This window comes from Tenrec ecaudatus, chromosome 14 (assembly GCF_050624435.1).
Source record: "Tenrec ecaudatus isolate mTenEca1 chromosome 14, mTenEca1.hap1, whole genome shotgun sequence".
NCBI lineage: Eukaryota > Metazoa > Chordata > Mammalia > Afrosoricida > Tenrecidae > Tenrec > Tenrec ecaudatus.
In genome coordinates this window covers 7005987-7029590 of record NC_134543.1, presented here as the reverse complement: position 1 = coordinate 7029590, position 23604 = coordinate 7005987, and the positions used below count along the sequence as shown (strand labels likewise).

At 45.7% G+C, this 23604-nt stretch overlaps 1 protein-coding gene across 3 annotated transcripts in view; it reads right to left on the bottom strand.

Annotated features, from left to right (window-relative positions):
• PPP2R5C (protein phosphatase 2 regulatory subunit B'gamma) overlaps window positions 1–23604 on the bottom strand; it is a 162884-nt gene that overhangs the window by 104699 nt on the left and 34581 nt on the right. For all 3 annotated transcript variants that reach the window (XM_075531112.1, XM_075531113.1, XM_075531115.1), the window contains exon 3: window positions 18852–19014. In XM_075531112.1, the coding sequence (XP_075387227.1) occupies window positions 18852–19014 (163 nt within the window). The remainder of the gene's footprint in view (window positions 1–18851; window positions 19015–23604) is intronic.

The window sequence follows — 23604 nt, the reverse complement described above, 5'->3', positions numbered from 1 at the left end:
AAGTACTTCACTATTTAGGTGAAGTTTGCAAACTTGAGTTTCTATGAGCAGAGGCCAGCCCTGTGACAATGCTGTCACTGTGTATGGGTGCTACAAAGGTCTCCAAAAGAAAAGTATAGAATATAACGAATGTAGGGCGTAGTGTGGACGCCTGGCCAGAAGCAATCGATTTTCTCTCCATTTACACCTTTTTTTTTTTGTCACGCGACACATACTTTGCCACTTCTACTCATCAATGGGCACTTCTTAAAACATACTTAGACTGTGATCAAGTATTAAAAAGTCCAATATACAAAGGGTGGGGTGGAGCTTTGGTAGTACACATTTCTCAACCCCCCACCCCCATCTCCCAAAGGCGAGCATTGAGCAACTCGCTGCTCTGAGTTAGTGCACCCAGCGGCATTGCCTGGGGAGGGTCATTCTGGTCACAATGAATTTTTTCGTGAGAGCAGTTTCAGTTGATGCTTGTTTTTCGTGATGGCTGATTTAAGAGAACAGTATGCATGCAGCTGTGAAATTCTGTTTCCTGCTCGGGAAAATGCCGCAGAAACTGTTGTGATGTTGAATACAGCTTACAAGGACTGTGCTATGGGAAAAACTGAAGTGTAGGAATGGTTTTCTCATTTCAAAACAATGTGAACTGTTAATTGATGACAAACCTTGTTCTGGACATCCATCAACTTCCTGAACGGACAAAAATGTCAACATAATTCGTGTACTTGTGCTCAAAGACCATTGAGAAGATGGAGAAGTTATCTGGACAATCTTGGAGCTTGGTTCAGCAAATCTTAGAGGAAGACTTGGGAACGCAAAGGGTTACTGCAAAATTTGTGCCTCAGGTTCTGACTGACCAGCAAGTAAAAGCATCGAGTGGTAACATGCCGTGCGTTGAAAGAACAGCTCTGAAGCGACCCAGACTTTTTCCCCATGGTCATTACTTGTGAGAGAACATGGTGCTATTCTTACAACCCCGAAACCAAATAGCAATCAAGTCAGTGGAAGACACCTTTGTCACCTCACCCAAAAAAGGCTCATCAGGTGAAAGAAATCAAAGATCAAGATGATGCTCATTTGCCTTTTGATGTGAGAGCGGATAGTGCATTTGGAGGTCATTCCACTAGTCAGAGTGTTAATCAAACTTTCTACTTAGAGGTTCTGAAAAGATTGTGTAACGGTGTGCACCACAAAAGGCCTGCTTTGTGGCAGACAGGGGACTGGCTTGCCACCACAATGCACTTGCTCATGCAGCCATTTCAGTGCGCCAGTTTGGGGCAAAAAACAACATGCCTCTCTTGCCCCATGCACCTTACTCACCGGACCTCTCTCTGTGCGACTTTTTTTTTTTGTTTCCTTGCATGAAGAGGGACATGAAAGGACAGCAACTTAACTACGTAGAAGAGGTGAAGAAAAAAATGAGGGAGGTGCTGTCAGCCATTCAAACAAATGACTTTGAAAAGTGTTTCTGAGGATGGAGTCGCAGATTTGAAAATGTATTAAGTGTAATGAAGAATACTTTGAAGGTGATAAAATTGTTTTGTAAAAAAAAATGAAATACATAGCTTTGAAAAAAGTTCCATTTTGGGGGTGTAGGAAGTGCACACTATAGCAATGAGTCTAATCATGGAATCACACATAAAGATTCTCGACATTTTAGAAAAGACGACTGAAGACCAGATATAACCAACAAAGTGCAAACACTGCAGCGTGCAGGGGTGTTGGATATGGGGGATGCTAGATGGCAGCATTTTCATTGGACAAATTGAGTGCTCCAAGATTTAGAAATGAATTGAAAGATTCTACCAGTCCCCCACAGGGTGTTTACATAATTTAAGAGAAATGCTGAAAACAACAAAATACGCACTGCCCAAAGCTAATGGCCACGCAGTTCTCCACTGTGGATGCCCTAGGAAGCAGCAGCTGTTGGATGTGCTAGAGACGTGGCCCTCACGGAGTGACACCAGGGACGCGCATGGCTCGTGCACAAAAAGAAGGGTGAAGGCGTTTAAAATTCTTGCAAGTAATTTGAGGAGAATGCATAAAGACATCTAAGAAACCAGGCCCGCTGATCCAGCTGACTTCAATACAGCTGTTGCCATGGAAGTGCAAGAGTTCCATTCGAAGTCTACAGACTCAGGACAGACATTTTACTAATATAGGCATGTGATTCCATCATATAAGAAAAAATACAGTGCATATTACTCCAATTGTGGAATTGTTTCCTGCATAGTCCTAACCTTAACAAGGATAAGCTGTACTAAAGAATGGTTGTTTTTTATCTATACAGAGACCCCCCCAATCCTCAGCATACAATGATTCAAGAGATATCAGTTTCATTATCCTGATTCTGTAAGGAAGGAGATACTGTTTAGCAGCTAAACGGTGATGGAATCATAGACAAATTTGTAATAGAAATGTCTCCAATTGCAACATGCTAGAAATGAAAGATTTATCTAAAGACATAGTAATTTGTTATAGAATTTGCTTTCTAATCATTAAATTCTCTTCTATGAAATCTTTCCGTTTGCTCATTTTAAGTTTAGTGTTTATTACGAAACACACATCAAAACTGAAACATGAGCCACTTAAAGCAAAACTGGTGAAAGTGAGTTTTTGGTTGTGGGAGAGCAGCAGAATTTCATATTTATCAGTCAAACAACTCAGTTCACTGACTCGGTTCTTTGCTGTGGAGTATGCGGAGTGGCGCTGTGCAGACAACGCGGTGTGCGGTAAACGGCATCCACTCTAAATGTCAGGGTCCCATTCATCCCATTCCTTTGAGGCATATGCCACTTTTGTGTCTATTCACGAAGGGCATGGTTGCATTTAGAAAGATGTGACATCAGATGGCCAAGACACAGACATATATTTTATTTATATCTGCCAAACACTCAGCTCATTCAAATGTGAGTAAGCAGAGGAGCGGGCACCACCCCTGATTAGTGCTCCAGGCGCTCACAGGCCTTAACACTGTGCCAATCCCACGACTTTCACAGCAGCACTGTCCCAAACAGTCCAAGGTCCAAACCGCCCCACGTGCATCCGGAGGCAAATGGAGAACCAGGATGTGGTACACAATGGGAGATTATTGAGTCATATAGAGACACGAAGTCCAGACACATGCTAGAATACAGATGACTGAAAAACAGTATGCTGAAACAAGTGTAAAAGGGCAAATCTTGTATGAGCTCACTTCTCGCTCACCGCCATGGAGTCCATGCCGACCCATAGCGACCCTCTAGTACAGGGTAGAACTGTACCTGTGAGCTTTAGGACAGGGTAGACCTAACTGCTTCCATGAGTTTCTAAGGCTGTAACACTTTTCTCTCCCGAAGAGCGGCTGGAGGTTTCGAACAGCTGACCTGGTGGTTTTGAACTGTGCCAATCTCACTTATGCTCATATAAAAATATCTGGAATTAGCACAGTTTTATATGAGCGGTCAACAGGGACAGGAGGGAGAGGATAAAGGGGAATTACTGCTTAGGAAGCAGTGTCTTTCTGTTTATGGAAATTGGAAATGTGGCAATAATCATTGGCCATGGTTGCACAATATGATTATATCTGATGTATCTGACAGCACCAAATTGTACATGTGACAAACCAATACACTGGCAAGCAAGTCACATCTCTTTGCTGCTGGTGGCTGTTGACGAGCTGATTGTGGCCCATGGTGACTGGTGTGTCCGCGGTGTGTGCTGCGGAGGTTTCCAAGGCTGGGGCTTTCGGAAGTGGACCACGCACCACGTGCCTGCCTCCGGGAGCACCACAGGGTGGATCTTCCCACTAGTAGTTGGACCCGGAACTGTGTGGGCAGACCACTCAGAGCCCATATATGTCGTCGCAACAATGAAAAAGAAGGTAGCTTCATGCGAGACGCCAAGCCAGATCTCGCGGACCCCCTACAATAAGGGCGCTTCCTCCAGACACGTACAGCATCCTCTCTCATGTTCGCCTGTCCAAATAAAGGTTTTCACTGGCCCGGAGGCTCAGGGACAGTGAGGCATTTGACAGGACACTTGACTTAACAAGTCAGTGCTGTGGTTTAAGGTGTTCGTGGGCTGGTGGTGCCCCCAGGCGACTGGAAGAAGCAAAAGCACTGTTGAATGAAAGGACGACTTTTACTCTAGGTCTCTATTCTATGCACTATGGGCTTCAAAAGGTTCATGGAACGCGTGGTGCTCCACTGTACATCTGGACCACAGCTTTTTGATCCATTCGCCTGTTGATGGAAATTTGGATTGTTTCCAACTCCTTGCAATTGTGAACTGTGCCACGATGAACACTGGAGCACAGATGTCTGGCCGTGGTTTGTTTCTTGCCTCTTCTGGGTACATGCCCAGTAGGGGGATTGCAGGGTCATATGGTAGCTCAATCACCATCTGTTTTAGATATCGCCAGATTGATTTCCATAATGGCTGTACAAACCTACAGGTCCACCAGCAGTGGACGAGAGTTCCTATCTCTTCAGAGGCCCTCCCACACTTGTTGCTTTCTGATTTTTTGAGTTGGACTATCTTTGAGGATGTGCGGTGGTATCTCATAGTTGTTTTAATTTGCATTTCTCTTAAGGCTAATGATCGGGGACATTTTCTCATATGTTTATTGGCCATTCAGATTTCTTCCCCTGTGAAAGTTCTGTTCAGGTCCTTTGCCCACATCTTTAGTGGGCAGTTAGTTTTTTTCTTATTGTAAGCTTGCAAAATATTGCAGATTTTAGTAATAAGGCCTTTGTCTGATGCGTCATTGCTAAAGATGTTTCCCCAGTCTGTGGGCTCTCTTATTACTCTCTTGGTGAATTCTTTCGATGTACACAGGTAATTTATCTTCAGTATATCCCACTTGTCAATTTGTGACTCCTCTGTATTTGTATCCGTCCCTATTTCCAATAGCCTACGTATTCCCTGTGCCAAGGTTCTCAGGTTTGTCCCAATTCCCTCATTACTGGCCCTAATCGTTTGGAATTTTACCTCAAGGTCTGTGATCCACCTTGAGTTTATTCTTGTGCATGGAGTGAGATAAGGGTCTTGTTTCATTTTTCTGCAGGTAGATACCCATTTTCCCCCCAGCATCACTTATTGGAGAGGGCATTCGCTTCCCATTTGATATATTTTGGGGCCCTTATCAAAACTCAATTGCCTGTATGCTGATGTTTTTTACTTCTGGGCCGTCAGCTCTTTTCCATTGGTCTGAATATCTGTCATTATACCAGTACCATGTGGTTTTGACCACTGTGGCTGTATAATATGTGCTAAAGTCAGGCAGAGAAAGCTCTCCCACTGTGTCCTTCTTGAGGAGTTTTCTGCTAATTCTGGGCTTCTTCCCTCTCCATATGAAGTTGATAATCAGTTTTTCCAATTCTTTGAAGAAGGATGATGGTATTCATATCAGGAGAGCATTAAACTTATATAGTGCCTTGGGCAGAACTGACATCTTTACTTACAGTCCATGAGCATGGGATATTCTGCCATCTGTTGAGGTCACTCTTGGTTTCTTGTAATAGTGTTCTGTAGTTTTCCTTGTACAAATCTTCTGTATTTTTTAGTCAGGTATATCTCTAGATATTTACACATGAAGCACATTGCCGCATGGTAAGAACGGGAGGAAATCATATAAGTGAAGTAAGCCAAGCACAAAAGGATGAGTACAACATGAGTCCACCGAAGTAAGCTTAAAAAAAGGGGGGAGGCTTTGGGAAAAGTTACTATCTACATACATCCTTGGGGTGAGGTCCAGAAACTACGGCAGGGATCAAACCCAATCCAAGAATACATATGACAGCCAATTAAATATAAATAAGAGGGGGAAAGAAAGAGAGAGAAAAAAAGACATGGGGGTTAGGGGAGCAGGGCACTAACCCACCCAAGGGGAGGGTATTGTTTATATCTCCACAGGAGAGGGAAGGAGAGACCAGGTTTCAATCCGATGAGCCAAGACATGAATACAACTTACTGGCATGTACCAGGGAACCAATAGAGAGGTCTGCGGGGCTGGCCCCAACCCCAACTATGTAGACACTCCCCCTATCCACCGACCCCCACCTCAGAAGAATACACTTCAGAGGACAGCACTGGAGCTACAGCGTGGGGAGAGGGGCGCTTTGGATTAGAGCACACAGGAGAAATGAAAAGGGATGAAGGAGGAGGGGACATCCTGGCCCACCAAGCCCCGAGGACGATGTTCCTGCTCGAAGCAGATAATCCACGGAGAGGCCCTTAGGGCCGGCCCCACCGTGGGACATGGCGGCCCTCACTGACCCATGGCACCGCAGGGGACAGCACTGGAGACACAGTGTGGGAATAGTGCATGTTCTGGCCCCATCACGCTGGGGCACTGAGGGCATGCAGAAGAGCAGGCTGATGACATCCCCGGGGAATACCAAAAACAGACTTTGGAGACAGAGTGTGGCACCCCATCAGACTCGACTGGAAAACACTTGTAAAGGCCAACAAACAGACCTTGAGCTATTTTATCCATTTTTTGTCAGTGGCTTTCTTTTAGTTTTTGCTATTTTGGTTTTGTTTGTTGTTATTGTTTTGTTGGTCTTAACTTCCTTTGTTGTTTATTTGGTTTTGCATGGTTTTTGCACATATTAATGTATCTGCATGTCTATCTAGCTAAGATCGGCGGGATAAACAACTCGGAGACGAAAAGAACGGGACCAATGGTTCCAGGGGGATACAGGAGAAGGGGAGGTGGGAGAAAAGCAGGGGGGTGGGAAACCAACCCAGGGACAAGGGAACAACAAGTGAACTACAATCAATGGAAGGAAGGTCGTTGGATGCCTAGTGGGGCTTAATCAAGGGCAATGTAGCAGCGAGGAATTACTAAACCCGAATGAAGGCTGAACATGATGGTGAGACAAGAGGAAAGCAACAGGAAATAGAAAAACCAGGAGGCAAAGGGCATGTATAGAGGCTCAAATACAGGCATGCACATATGCAAATATATATATATATATATATATATATATATATATATATATATATAAAATGAGAGGGAATAGACTATGTACCCATGTCTATCTATATGTTAAGAATTAAGGGTGCAGATGGACATTGGGCCTCAACTCAAGTACTCCCTCAATGCAAGAACACTTTGTTCTAACAATCCAGCATTCTGTGATGCTCACCTTCCTGACATGATCACTGAAGACAAAATGGGTGCATAAGCAAATGTGGTGAATAAAGCTGATGGTGCCTGACTATCAAAAGATACAGTGTCTGGAGTCTTAAAGGCTTGAAGATAAACAAATAACATCTAACTCAGAAGCAACAAAGCCCACATGGAAGAAGCACACCAGCCTGTGTGATCATGAAGTGTTGATGGGATCAGGTATCAGGCATCTAAGACCCAGAACAAAATCATACCCAATGTGAATGGGGGGGGGGGTGGGGTTTAACTGAGTAGAGACCCAATGTCCATCTGTACAGTTGAACATCCTTTCACAGAGGGGTTATAGGGAAGAGATAAGCCAGTCAGGGGGCAGTATAGCACCAATGAAACACACAACTTTCCTCTAGTTCTTTGGTGATTCTTTCCCCCCACTATCATGACCTCAATTCTACCTTACAAATTGTATTAGACCAGAGCATGCACACTGCTACAGATAAGAGCCCCCAACACAGGGAATCCAGGATAGATAAACTCCTCAGGGCCAACAATGAGAGGAGAGATACCAGGAGGATTAGGGGAGGGTGGGGGGGAGAAAGGGGAAACTGATCACAAGGATCAATCTAGAGCCCCCTCCAGGGGTGATGGAGGATGATGTAAGATATGGAAATAACAATCTATAACTTATCAAGGGTTCATGAGGGAAGGGGAAGAATTGGGGAGTTGATATCAGCGGCTCAAATGGGAAGAGAATGTTTTGAAAATGATGGTGGCGGCATATGTGCAAAGGTGCTTGACACACTGGATGAATGTATGGATTGCAATGAGATTTAAGAACCCCCAATAACAGTATTTTTTAAAAAAAGTTCATGGATAAGTGCAATAAAAGATAGTGGAATTTCCCCATAAATTTTTGCAAGCCTTTCTGTGTCTGAATTACAACGACCAACCTAGAATTAAAAACAAAACAAAACATAACAAAAACACACCCAAGAACATAAGTCTGGGAAACCCATGGGGTAGTTCTACCCTGTCCTGTAGGGTCACAGTGATTCAGTCAGAATTGACTCGATGGCAGCAATTTTTGGTTTGAGTTTTCATTTTTCTAACAAAACGAGACACAGATGTCACATCTTGGTATCATCTCACAGGTTACAGGCAGCTCTGCTTGCTGTAAGGGAAAGACATGCTTCATAGTACACAAAGAGAATAGGAAAATATTTAGGAAAGAGGCTGCAGATTAAAATTAGAACTAGACAGAACCTCCAGACATGAGAAAAAAATTCCCTGAATTTAATGCTCCATACAGGTATGCATGGCTTACACGTCCCTGATCCCGTCTGTGAACCATGATGCTACGTGATTCGGCCAGAGTGAGAATACCGTATTACGGGGAGCTTCAAACCACTGTGGAACAGTTCACCGCCTTCCTCACAGTCAGAGAAGCTGTGAGAGGGTTACATTGACGTGTGCATATCAAATGCATAACATATATGTACTAAATATAGGAGGAGGCTGCAAACGGTTTGTGAAAAAATCCCCACGAACTTATCGGAAGACCCTTGTGTGTATATAAAGGAGCCCTGGTGGGGTAATGAGTTGTGGTTATAAGGTCAGCAGTTCAATTCTACCAGTTGCTCCACAGGAGAAAGATGAAGCTTTCTGTGCCCGTAAAAACGGACAGCTTCAGAATCCCACAGGGACAGGCCTACTGTTGTCCTATAGGTCCACCAAGAGTCGAAAGTGACACGTGGCAATAGGTGCCTTGTGTATATATAGTATAATATGTTTCAGTGTATCTGATTCACGGTAACTCCCACACAAGCTTCGCTGGCGCTCTACTAGCACAGGAAACCCTGGGGTTTGCAAACTTGCACCTGCAATTGTCCGCTTGTGCGCACAAGATGCTGCTGAGCAGGCCCCCACCCCTGAGCCTGGTTGAAATCAGAAACCAGAGGGACAGAGCAGAGGAGCCGCAACCCAGCATCTCCCTGTAGACAGGCTGTGACCCTCAAGATGGCCAAGCAGGGTCGGCACCCAGCGGCACTAAGACAGCTGCTAAGGCTTACAATCTACAACCTGTGCCGAGGCTCATGGCCTGCACCTCAGCCCACAGGCTGCAGCCGACCGAGCCCGAGAAGCTGCAGGAGGCATGCTGAGGCTCCACAAACCTTCCAGTCTCCGTGATATACATGTGGCCAGACACAGCCCCAAGGGCTCTTACACAGCACAGCACACCTGTCTGTGGGTTCCACACGTTCTAGACAAAGCTGGATATGCTACACAAGGACAGCAACATTGAAAAGAAGTGTTTAAAAAAGAAAGAAAAGAAAAGTTTAGAAACACTGACAGCAATTTTACCAGGGACTCTTGAGGAGGCAATTGATTCTAATAAAAATATTTGAACTTATATTTTGCATTACACTTTTATAGATGTCTATTGCATCTCATGAAAGTGGTCCATGATGAATCGAACACTAAAAAACTAAACAAAACAAATGGTCCTTCACCACAGAGATTTTGAGATTCTGCCCTCCAATACAGCAGGGTAAGTCACAAAAAGGCTGAGAAATGCTGGCAAGGATGAAAGAAAGACGATAGAAATGAAAGGAAGACAATACATGTTTTGGTTGTTTTTTTCTTCAAAGAGACAGAACTAGAGCTAACGGAAATATAACAGCTGAGAATGTTTTGCAACTGATGACATTCCATGATCTACAGCCTCAAACTACAAAACCAATGCCAAGAAGGGTAAGTAAAAGAGAAGCCCACACTTGAAGATTGTCTTAGTTACCTACTGCTGGTCTAACAGAAGCACCACACGTGGACAGCTGAAGTAAATGCACTTGCTGTCTGACAGTTTCCGAGACCAGAGGCCCAGACTCAGGGCAGCAACTCCACAAGGGGAGGTTCGGTCTGCTGGCTCTAGGGAAAGGGCCTTGTCTCCTTTCAACATCTCTGGGCCTGGAATTCCCTAGAAATATCCAGTGTCTCTACCCATCTTCCATTGGTCTAGGAGGTTAAACCTCTCTGTGCAGAGACCCCAGGTCCAAAGCCTGAGTTCCACTCCCAGCCCACTCTCTCTGCTTTTATCTCTTAGAGCTGAAAGGCAGTGACGCCAGAAATAGCCAACCTAATCCAGTGACTTAAGATAGACTCATCTTCTCTCTAACATAGCAAACAACCTAATCGTCACTAACAAGGCCTCAGTCTGCCTTGGTAACATAAGAGACAACTAACTCACTGCCAAATGGGACCATAACCACGGGCAGAGAGGCTAAGACTTACCACACATGACAAAACGGACGGCAATCGGACCACACAATGGAGGACAATCGCACGACACGAGGAATCACTGCCTAGCCAAATTGATAGAAATTTTGGGAGTGGGGAGACACAATTTAATCTATGACAGTTTCCTGAAACTCCTGTCTGTGCCACCTGAAAGACACACTCACCCCATGATATCAGCCCCCAAATCTTACATTGAATCTAAGGCCAAAATCTCATCTTCTGGAAGATTCCTCATCATCGGTGAATCTATGAAATTTAGAATGAGAATGGTAAGGTGTCTGCTTCTAAGGTCCAATGGAAAGACAGGTGAATGGTTCTATTACAGATGGGTAAAAGGAGTACGGGGCACTGAGCCGCTCCTCGAAGCACAGCAGAGTTAGACCATCTGGACAAGAGCCCTCTCCTCTAGACCTTGGATATGGCCCACACTGAATTCTGAGTGGAGGCCCTTTGGAGCAGGGCTGAGCTTCGCCATCCAGGCCCACTCTTGGCTTCTGGAAGCCCCATTCTCCCAGTCCCTCAACTGAAGCAGACCCTGCTCTTCTGGCCCGTAGGCATGGCAGCGTCCCCGTCCCCAGTCTTGGGCAACTACCTCAGCACATCCTCTTGGTATTTGTGAACGGGAGCCCTGCAGTGTGGAACGGGCTGTGTGAAGATCGGACTCTGAAGCCTAGGCGTGTGTGGCTCCACCTTTTGAGGCCTAGGAGTGAGTCCCAGGCGCCTCTCTCTGAACCTTGCCAGTCCTGCTTTCTGTGCCCCTCACGACCATTCAAGCTTCTCCAGACCCTTTTCTCTCCTTGAGGACAACAACCGTAGCTCCTTTGGTGTCCTGCCTGTGAAATTCCAAGAGGAAGACAGTGTGCTTATCTTTCATTTGCTGCCTCATTCAGTCTAAGCTGAAGGGCTTTCTGCTGTGGCAGTTGGTTAGAGCTACCATTTACAGTTCCAATGATAAGCTTTTAAACAAAAGATTGTGTAGCCAGGTCCTTAGAGAAAATTTTAGGAGTTTTAGAAGTTAAGGGACTTAGAAAAATTAGTTTATACAACAGAATTTTCCAAACCTTTAAGATTTATTTTCATTTTACATAGTTTAAAGTTCAACAGTTCAACTCTTTCCTCTTGGATGTTACTACCAACAATGAGAAACCACACGGCTCCTTCAGGATGATGCTTAAAAATCCAATCAGCCAGATATCATGCTCATTACACTGTTAGACTGGGTTCTCAAGAAGTGAAACTGGAGATATATAACATGTTTGTGTGTGTATGTTTATATCCAGAAAGTAGTTCATACAGTTGTAGAAGTGGCTGAGTTCAGTCTAGTTCAAGTCTGTGTGTCAGATGTGAAACTGGAGCTTTTCCTGACTCTCATAGCTGCTAGGGCTGGGCAAACAGGAACCAGGAAATGAAGCAGGAAGATAGCTGCTGATGGATGCAGAGGCAAATCGGCAGGACAGATGTCAGGTTGGCGGGCAATGTGATAGGCCATTGGCTCAAGACCTCAAGACCAAAGAACCGGAGGTGGATGCAACAGATACAGGATCCATGTCAGCAAAGGAAAAGCAGAGCAAGTTCTCCACAGCAGTGTCTATTTATAGAGAGGAAGAAGGCCACACCCCCAAAGAGACATCATTGGCTGTGACCTGAGTAAGGGATTGTACCCCACGTTAATCTTCCCATAGCTGCTTGCTATGCTGTACAGGGAAAATCCTAACCTGGAGTTGTTTACGTTATGTTAGGTCACATTATGGGGGAGAACTGAATGCCAAACTCCTGAGGATCCTGGCTCAGCCAAGTTGACACACACCTAACTATCAAAATCACTTATAAACACTACCTTCCACTAAACACTTGACCATAATTCAGGCAAATTCTTCATCACTGCATAAAAAACACTGCCCTTCCTCTACTGTCCAATCATACGTCAATTATTTTCTTTCTAAGCCTCACCAGAAGTATATTATTTAATATTCACATTTCTAGAAATATTATGTTGCTGGTGCTGTGTGGTAGTTACATAATCTGGTGTCAACTTGAGACTATTAAAAATGAAAGGGTGGAGTTTTAGCCTGTCAGTCAGGTCATAGCTTGATGACCTCATTTGATGGTGCTATGGAGTTAAATTACTCACAGGCGGCCAGACCCACGCTCTCTGTTTCATCTTCCTACTGATGAGACACATGGAACTATGCTGATGGAGCTAGAGCCCTGGAGCTGGAGGAGCCCACATGGAGACCCACACCAGTGCTGAGATGCTTCCACCACCACTGGATCCATAAGACTTTCTACCCACTGGCCTGTGATCTTCCAGCATGATTCTGAAGAGGAATTTATAGACTGGTATCAGACATATGGGCTAATATTGGACTTGTGGACTTGATCTGGCCTGGGCGGGACGTTTTAAGGCACAACTGTTCTAGTATATAAAGCTCTTTCTTAGACACATCTGTGTGTCTTTGGATTTGTTTCTCTAGTCAACCTGGATTAAAACACACTACTTGTTGTTGAAGATAATAGTGCTGTTCACAAAGGCTCTGCTGAGCCCATATCGGAATAACTTTTGACATCCATAACTTTACCAACAATCTCTTCAAGGATTCTAGGCTTTCACAATTAGGCAGCATTTACTCTTTACTTGAAACTCTTCCAGATTCTACCCATTACTGCCTTAGCCTGCGTTCTCTAGAGAAGCAAAACCAGTGAATCATATATAAAGGGGCTTCAAAAAGTCTATGGAAGAATTCCATTATCTTTTAGCTCATCATATACATACAAATATACCTGTATCTGTGTGCACATAGATAGGTATACATGCACATACACACATTATCAGATATATACACATACACACATTATATGTATGCATACATATGTATCTACAAAGCATATGGAGAGAAAGACAGGTTTATTTCCAAGAAGTGGGTCGTGCAGATGTAGAAGCTGACAGGTCCCAAATCCATGGGTCAAGTATCAGGCTTGAGAGGTCTCCTGACTCACACAGCTACAGGAGCTGATGAACTCAAGGTCAGCAGGTCAGCTGGCAGGCTGCTGGCTCATGGGCTAAAGATATTGACAAATCCCAAGACTGGCAGGTGACGCGTGTGCGCGCACACACACACGCGCTGTAACTTATCCCAGGGTACCCAACAAGAACAGCAACAGAATGCCTGTGGTTATAGTCCCATCAGAGTGGGTTGTATCTGTTACAAAAGGATTAATTTATCATGCATCTCGAATCAACCTGTTGTCATCCATAAAAGAGATTAAACAAGAGAAGAAGCAGGGATGGGAGACAAGAGATGCCAAGTACAAGGCAGGAAATTAGTTAATATGGACCTTTTTGCTCTATAGCCTTTGTCAATGCTACCAAATGACTGGGTAGAACTATTCAAATGAGGACTGGATAGCTTGCTAATAGGCTTTAAAAATGTGCACGGTGCCTTTATGGTGGTGGGACCATGCAAATAAAACGTGTTGATCCCCAACAAGGGGATTAGTCCGTTTTGCCATCTCTATAAGCTTGAAATGAGCCATCCCAGAGGCAGAAAGAGATAGGAATGAATGCAGGATCGCTAATGCTGAGAACCTTCTAGACCAAGAGAACTGGACATGGCCAGAGACAGTGAGAAGCAACGGTAGAGAAATGGTGGCAGCAGAGGCAATAAAAACCAGAAGACCTTAGGAGACAGCACGGTTGGCTTCCTGGTCCATGGTGCAAAAAAGCTGACTGTTTTGGGTTCAGCGAGGAGGCTTGCTGGTGAAGTGGGGTGACTCCAGGTACCTAGTGGTGCAGTTCAAGAGCTTTGTAATAGTCGCCTGTGCAGGACAGAGTCTGAAGGGTTGAGGCAGAGAGGTCAAGGGCCAAGGAGAGGTCATGAGTCAAGGGTATGCTGAGAAGACATGCATATAGCTGAAAAGAAGTTATCCTAACTGAAGAACTGTATCCTAAGTAAGTTCTGATTCTGAATTGTAAGCTGCTGCTTCCCTAGTCGACCCCATACTCAAAAGTTCTGTGGCCACTGGAAGAAGGACGGCTGGTATCAGAAGTGGTGGAAAGGTTGGAGCGTAAAGGAGTCAACCTTGGGCTCTGATGCTGATCATGGTTCTCTCTTCTGGGGAAGTTAGGTCTGATGCTGCTGTCACCCCATTTTTCACAGTTGGCTTATATAGATATCAATATGTAACATACTCTTAAAAGTATTTCTATCAAAGTTGTAATACTTTGCAATTTATTAAAGGGGTGGGGGAGGGAGGGAAAAAAAGAAGAGCTGATACCAAGGGCTCAAGTAGAAAGAAAATGTTTTGAAAATGATGATGACAACATATGTACAAATGTGTTTGATACAACTGATGTATGAATTGTTATAAGAGCAGTAAGAGCCCCCAAAAAATAAAGTGATATATATATATATTTCTGTCTTTAAGAGTAAAAATTTAAGCAACAAAGTAGAAACTTAGGTAATTCAGGGGTCTTACATCTAAACTCTTTTATATATGATTTTTCAAAGAAGAAACAATCCAATAGAAAAGCAAACATACTCAAAGATTTAAACTGGTATCTCAAGGGGAATACCTCCAAATAGCCAACAAACATATGCAAAGATGTTCAATTTAATTTACTACCAATTAAGCAGAGATTAAAATCAGAATGAGATTCTATTACATACCCACCAGAATGGCTTACATGAAAATGAAAAACAATTGGAAAAGGTATTTGAGCACCATATAAGGAGTTTCAAAAAGTTCACGGACCACCTAATCCATTTTTTAAAAGTTCATGGAAAATTTGAACGACAAGATCATGGAACTTTTCCACGAACTGTGTGAAGTCTCCTCAAGGATTACTGAAAAGTAATGTCAAGGGATTAAGACCGGCCAGACAGTCCACAGAAGAATAGCCAGCAGAGATTGGAAAAGATGACTGACCTCATCATAGAAACGCAAATTAAGGAGGCACCACAATGCGACTGCGTGGTACTGGCTAAAGACTGCATGACTGATTAAAGGAAGAGCCTTACGTGGCGCAGTAGTTACTCGATGAGCCACACAATCAGCTGCTCAGAGGGAGAAAGACGAGGTTTTCTACTTCTGTAAAGAGCGACAGTCTCGGGAACGCCCAGGGGTAGTCTACCCTGTCTACAGGGTCGCCGTGAGTCAGAATCCACCCGATGGCAGTGAGTTTGGTGGTTTGGGTTTGGCTGTCCAGTGGGTTCCGACCCATGGCAACGCCACGTGTCCCACAGCGGGAGGGAATGTTTCTCCAAACTGGGGAATGCTGTTCCACACGCTTTCTGGGCTGTCATCGTAAGAAGCAGCTCACTAAGCAGGTCTTCTGCAGAGCCGCTGGGTGGGTTCGAACTGCAAACCCCTGAGCTAGCAGGCACCCTGAAGCCACTTCGCCATCCAGACTTCTTTAGAACAGGGAGACCAGAAAAAAAACAAAACCCCAAAACTTTTTAGATTTAGAGTCATAAACCAGAACAGTGGTGGAGACATATCATATTCCTGGAGGGGAAAGGATATCTTCCAAGTGCCTATATTCCCCAGATTAACATGTATAACTTCAGTGTGCTTCTGTTGTGGTGAGAGGGTACTAAGTTGGCGCCAACTCACAGTAACCTTATTTCAAACAAATTGCAGTGCTGCCTGGTCCCGTTCCCACCTCGCAATCACTGGTGTGCATCTACTGTTTCAGCTACTGCGTCTCCTTGCTTTCTCTGACCTGCTGCTTTATCAAGCATGCTACCCTCTCCTAGCAATATCTTCCCTGGTGATTTAGCCAAGGGAAGCCTCACTGCTGAGGAGCATTCTGGTTGTCCATCCTCCAGGGAAGGTTTGTTTGTTCTTCTACAGGTGCATGATATATGCAATATTCTTTGCCTATATCATAATTCAGATGTTGGCCTTCAGTCTTCCCTTCTCACCAGCCAACTTTTTCATGCATATGAGGAGATAGAAAACGCCACGGCCTAGTTCAGGCACACCTTAGTCCTCAACTTGACATGTGTGTTTGCTTTTGAACCCTTTAAATGTCTGCCTTGGTAGATCTGCTGAATGCAAGATGTAGCTTGATTTCCTGACGTCTGTTTCCGTGGGCCAATGTTGGCTGTTGATCCAAAGAATAGTCTTTGACAACTTCAATTTCTTTGCTATTTATCATGATAAATTTTCAATCTAATCAACTCTTATTATTCTTGAGCTGGACACAACAATTTCCACACTTAAACAGACACACTCAACCTTTGGAATAACTAAGACAGAAGTATCTAACAAGACCAGTAGGCAATTGTGGAGAGGAGCCAACTGACTGGTCTCTGGCTGATGCCAAAAATACTAATACACGCCCCTCAAATGTTCTGGCTATGTGCAATTCATCTTTGGCGGAAGAGCAACAACCTAAGTGCCGATGTAAGGCAATTTCATGTCATTCCTACGGGACACCATGAGGAAGAGAGGTTTGGACACCGAGGACAGTGACCAGGTATAGAAACATTAGTCTGGAGGAAGTGGCACGAGCAGTGACCCCTTGACAGAAACACAGGACAATGGGGAAGGTTGTGGGCCTGGATGCTCACTCTTGTACCAGGAGCACAGAAGAGGCGAGGCCAACACCTTCCGCAGAGCTGTCAAGTGCTGACAACTGGGCACTCGGGCAGGGTTTGCAAAGGAAAGGCTCAGGAACCATCATGTCAAGCCTTTTCTGTCCCAGACATCCCTGTTCCTAGGACCGTGGGGCTTCTGGGGTGCCTGGCAGGGAAAGTCACGTGCCTATGTTCAATGATGCCTTTATGGGCTGCCTTGCACCGTCAGGACAGGTTTGTCCCATGGGGTCAGGGGTCTGGTTTTGCGGAATGCTGTGCCCTGGTCCCTGGAACAGGGCCTGGTTGTGCTCCATCAGTATTTGTTGAATGAATGCACAGCACCAGAAAAGCATGAACTGCTAGGGAGGGGGAAGACCCATGAGAAACTGGCTTAGTATGCCTGTTATCCATCACAAAGCCATGCCAAAGAGAAGCCAAGCACATTCGCTGTAAAATGGTGAAGCGAGCCTGAATTGTCAGCAAGTGAAGGGCAAGATTTCCATCCACCCACCTGCCCTCTGTCGCTCCCTCCCGCACATTTGTATAGCATTTCTGTTACAGGCCCAGCCGCCTGGAAGGCGCTGGGAACACAGCTACAAGGAAGACCAATGTCTTGCTCTCATGGGGCCATACTCGACGAAGACGAAATGTCAAAGACCCGCTGCTGTGCATTTCGGACAGGAAACTGGCTGGATTTCTTTACTGTGTGAACCAGTCTCGTGTTTTGGTAGGTAGAAAGGGTTTTGGAGGGTCGCACTTCTTTAGGACCCTGTCCCTGTTTCCAATTCGGTGTTCGGTGTCAGCACACCCAGCAGGTAACTCGGTTCAGACCACTGCAATAAAGCAAATACCATAAGGCCAGTCACACTGGCTGATCCCCAGTGAGTAACAGCCATGGTCACACCGTATCGTACGCAGCAGGGGCACAGCTGCTTTATAAAAAAGCCTGTAACACTGTGAGAATCTCCAACGTGACACAGACAGGAAATCGGTGCCAATATACTGGCAACAGTGCAGGGGCGCCATGAGTCTTCAATTTGCTGAAAAAAACACAAAAGGATAGTCTCTGTGAAGCTTTACCAAGTGCAGTGCATTAAGAGGATGTCTGGCCCCGTCTCAACATCAAAGTCTCCCAGAAGAGGCGTAGAGCGGGGAGGGCAGGGGTCCACCCACCCTCCTCTGGGAAGGGGTGGCTGTGCCCACGGAAAGTGCTGAGCGTGTGTCCTGACGGATCTTAGAGATGCCATTGGCTAGTGGCCTCCCGCAGGGACTGCCCAGAGAAAGTCCCAAAGGTGCTATAAGCCACAACCAAACTCAATGCTGTTGAGTTGATGGCCGTAAATATGTGCGACTCAGCATGACTCCCGTGGGTTTCGAGACTGTAACTATTTACGGGAGTAGCAAGCCCAGTCTTTCTCCTGAGGAGCTGTTGGTGGTTTTGAACTGCTGACCATGCGGATCTCAGCCCAACGTGCAACCACAACACCAGCCCTTATTTCTCCAACAGCAGGAAAGTGGACCAGTTCCACTGTGGATTTTACTGAACGAATCTCTGTCCGAACACCTTTCTGATTGCAAGAGGTCTAAGAGGACCCAGGAACAAGAATTATTACTATGTTTCAATCGACTAGCTTTAAATGAATATGAAATGGTTGTAAGGCTTTCCTGTGTGTGTGTGATGTTTAATGTATTATATTCACAAGTCTTTAGAGGGCTAGGTATGTATCTTCTATAGCTCTGGCATTTAAATAGCAAGCTAAGTAACTAAAGAGCTCAAATAAGCACAATGGAGAGGAAAAGATACAAAATGGACAGTAACCCAGGAGAATATGAAAGCCAACTTCTGAAAGCAGCATGGTGTGAGTTACCTTTTAAAGGCGGTAGTCTCTGCAGCTCTCTGTTCGTGCTGGCACTAAACCTTGTGGAATTCGGCCGCTTTTCTTTCTTCACCATCGGCTGAGGGGTTGGCACTTTTATTTTATTACTTGTTGTGGACGGAGCAACAGCAAGGCTGTTTTTCCTGCTGGCAATCTGTTTCCAAAATAAAAACTATTAAAATGCAGGAAAACAAAACAAAAAGAGCAAAACACACACAAGTTCTCCTCAGGCTGGCTGGGCCGCTGGTAAATACACGATCCCTGTCCTTGATGGAGTCTGAGGCTCACACCCCCATCTCTAGAAATGCTAGACTCTGAGAGATCCATCGAGCTACCGATTTTATTTTGAATAGCGGCCTTCAGACCTTTGATTTCTCAGTATCTGACACACAGGCAGAACCTGGCGCTCCGCCCCTACAAGATGGCGGTCCAGAAACCACTGCGGGGACCAGTTTGCTGTGTGACCCAGGCGGGCGCCAGGAGTCCAAGCTGGCTCGATGGCAACTATCAACAGGCTGTTGTGAAGGGCTCCACGAAGACTCCCAAAGACATCCTCCTAACCCCTGGGGACAGTGAGTGTGCCGCCACCTTCGGGCCACAGGGCTCTGTGCAGACGTGAACGGCTCAAGGAGACGGAGATGGGGAGGTGTCCCTCACTTCCACAAGGGTCCTTCCAAGAGGGAGGGGCAGGGGGATCGGACCCGAGAGGGCAAAGAGAAGAGGGAAGCAGAGAGAGATTAAGAGGCTACACTGCTGGCTTTGAGATGGGAGCTGGCCGGGCCCAAGAAGGCAGGTGGCCTCTAGAAGTCTGAAAGGGAAGGACAAGGGTTCTCCCCTGGAGCCTCCAGCGGGAGTGTGGTCCCGAGGACACGTGACTGTCATGCCGAGAAGCTCATGTTAGACTGCCGATCCCTAGAATGCAAAGACTCAAGTTTGTGTTGTTTTGAGCCACCACCTCTGTGGTTACTTGTATACCGGCCATGGAAAAGTTAACACTGTTCATCCCTCGAAGATGACCTGCTTTCCCCGTGAGCTACGTATGGAGCCCCCCAAGACCAGTCAACATTGTATGACAGCACTTTCCCCTGGGCAGCAGGTCCCCTCAATAAATGGTGCCGACATAGCTGCATCACCCATGTGAAAGAGTGAAGCTGAATCCATACCTCACACCATACACCAAATGAACAATGGCCCAGATGAGAAAGCTTAAAACCATGAAACTCCGAAAACAGAATATAGGGGGTTAATGTTGCAGGACCTACTTTTTGAAGGCGGAGTCTTAGATCGGACACCAAAGCATGAGCAGTAAAAGACACAGTAGACAAACTGAACGTTACTGACAAGGTAAAGGGACAACCTACAGACTGGAAGAAGTTTCTGGGAACCAGAGGAGGGGGGTTGAGCAGTGGGCAGCTACCTGCAGGGGCTGGTGATTCAAACCCACCAGCTGCTCCCTAGGAGAGAGATGGAGAAGCCTGCCCCTGTACAGACTGACAGCTTTGGAAGCCCAGTGGAACAGCTCTACTCTGTCTTCCAGGATTGCTGTGTGTGAGAACCACTTTGGTGGCAGTAGGTGTGGTTTGGGTACATGGAGAAATAAAGTCCTAGTACATGCCACCACATGGGTGAACCTGGAAAACACACTGAGTAAAACAGAACCACACACAAAAGAACAAACACTATATGATCCAACTTATATGGAATGTCTAGGATAGGCAAGTGTTGAGAGAACAAAGCTTACTAGTAGGTGGTGAGGAGATGGAAGGCAAAATGGTGAGTTATGAAGGGTAACTGAGTTTCTACTCCTGGAAGCATCAGTCAGGAGATTAAATGATGCATCGCCTTAGGAAAATCTGCTGCACAAGACCTTTTTAGAGTGTTGAAAAGCAGGGAGGTTACTTAGAGGACGAAGGTGTGCCTGACTCAAGCCATGGCATTCTCAATCCATTGCCTCCTATGCGTGTGAAAGGTAAACAGTGAATAAGAACAGCCGGAGAAGAATCGATGTATTTGAATACTGGTGCTGGCAAAGAATACTTAAAACACACTGGACTGCCAAAAGAGCAACCCCTGTCTTGGACAGGTACGGCCAGAGTGCTCCCTAAGGCAAGGATGGGGAGACTCAGTCCTGTGCACTCTGAGCATGTGGTCAGGAGCCACCAGGCCTTAGAGAAGGACATCATGAGTAGGAAATCATAAAGTGGAGGGGCAGCAAAAAAAGAAGAAAAAAGGAAGACCCCCCCCCCCCTGCACGGAGATGAATGACACCGTGGCTGCAACAATGGGCTTGGGCACAGGGACAGCTGGGGGGACCGCGAAGGACCAGGCAGTGCTTGGCTCTGCTGCGCACAGATGGCACCCAACCACAACACCTGAGTTTCTGTGAGGGAAGGGGGACAAAATGGAGAATGGACAGTTGTGTTAGTCTGGGTAGACTACAGAAACAAATCTATAGAAACTCATACATGTGTATAAGAGAGACTTTTATATAAAGGGTAATTATACATTAAGAAAGCATCCCAACCCAGCCCAGTCTAAGCCCATAAGTCCGATATTAGCCCATATGTCTGATACCAATCTATAAATTCCTCTTCAGACTCACACAACACATGCAATGATGCTGAGTACAGGATGATCACAGGTCAGCGGGTAGAAAGTCCAGAAACACTGCAAGCATCTCAGCGCTGGCTGGGCTCTCCATGTGGTTTCTCCAAGACCATGGTTCTAGCTGCCTCAGGGTAGGTCCATGTGACGCAGGGAGTCAGCCTTGTGGCTTGTTAGTAGAGCGTCTCCAAGGGAGATGGCCTCCCGCCTCCATGGAGGAAATACTGGAGTTCCCACAATTCTCAGGAGAAGGCCATGCCCATATAGAGATTTCACTGGCTGTCTCCAGATTGACAGGAAGACTCCACCCCTACACTCTTATATAGTGGTGACTATAATGAATGCCCTTGAGTGGTACACCCTGAAATGGCCAATCTTTTTAAGTTTTATTGGCATTTCATTCGCATATCAAACAATTCAATAGTTCAACCCTATCAAGAAGTGTACAATCTTTATCTCAATTTTAGAACATTTTATTTTTCCCTACACTCACTGTTATTCATGTACCCCCCACCCCATTCCAATGTCTCTTCATACAGCAGAGTCACACATGTCATTCCATCTCATCTGTAAAGAAATGGAAGTGGGCTTTCCCCCGAAGCCTCAAACTCTCTTCTTTCTAGGCATCTATGTCCTTATCATCCTCTCAAACGCTCATCCTCAGGTGGGCAGTGACAGCCAGTGAGAGGGTTTGTCCTGTTGTCTGAAATGCCCACGAAGATATGACAACTGGTCGGCGGCCCACAGGCAGCAGTAGAGGTCCCTTGGCACTGTGCAGGCTTCAGGGATGGGCTGGGATGGACTGTAAAGAGAGTCCTGTGACCCCAGTCAGACTGTTCTTGGGAAAACTCCAGGTCTAACCTGTGATAGTGGCATTTGGACTCATCTGCCCCTGCCTGCCCAGCAGTGACATGGACAGCTGCCCTGGGAAGTGCCGATGGTCAAGACTCTTTATGCAACTTATGCTCTGCCCCCTACCCCCAGGGAGCTTGTGCCATTCCACATATGTTTGAAACAGCCCTTAAATTCTGTCATAGAAACACCTAGAAACACAGCCCATCAGACCAAGGGGAACAAACACACCATCATGAGCCTCCATTTAATTTGCTCTCCCTCTTCAATGCAGTTTTCACTGAGCAGTCAAAGATGCCCAGTGTTCTGAGTAAGTGCCTAAGAACACATGGGCATGGGTTGTTTCCCCACAGTCTGAGGCTACCTTCCTCTGTTCTGGGCCTGACACTTGTCTTTCTTTCCCCGCGGGCCTTTCTTCCTAAGATCCCACCCGCCACTCACTTAGCCATGGAATCTCCCAAGTTGAAACTGTTCCACTCAGTTTCCCAGAGACACTCCCTGTGGTAATTGCATAATCTGTTGTCAATTTGAGACTTAAGAGTGGAGGGGTGGAGTCTAGCCTGTCAATCAAGTCACAGCTTGATTACCTCATTTGAGGTGCTAAGAAGATAAATAGCTTGCTGGAGGCAGGACACAAGCTCACTCCCTTCGAGATATTACTGACAAGCCTGATGGAGCTATGCTGACACAGCTAGTGCCTGGAGCTGGAGAAGCCATGTGGAGACCCACACCAGCGCTGAGATACTTCTACTGCCACTGGATCCACAAGACTTTCCACCCACTAACCTGTGATCATCCTGCATTCGGCATCATTGCATGTGTTTCCGGAGTCTGAAGAGGAATTTATTGATGGGTATCAGACTTACGGGCTAATATTGGACTTATGGATTTGATCTGAACTGGGCTGATATGTTTTCTCAATATTGAACTGCTCTTACCCATGAGAGTCTATGAATTTGTTTCTCTAGTCTACCCAGATGAACACACGCCCAGAAAACCCTAGCGTTTCTTGTTCCACACTCATAAATAGCTAAGCCGTGCAGTTGTACCTGCTTCAAACCAGCTGTAAGTTCTAAACAAAAGGAAACAACAACAAAAAAGCCCAAACCCACTGCCATCGAGCTGACTCTGACTCATGGAGACACTATGGGGCGGAGTAGAGATGTTCCTTAGGGTTTCCAAGGGTGTGAATCATAGGTTCTCAAACTTATTTGGCCTAACATACCCCCATTTCCAAAGAAGAAGACAAGACCCTGGCAATGGAAAACTTTGTACTACAGACGGTTAT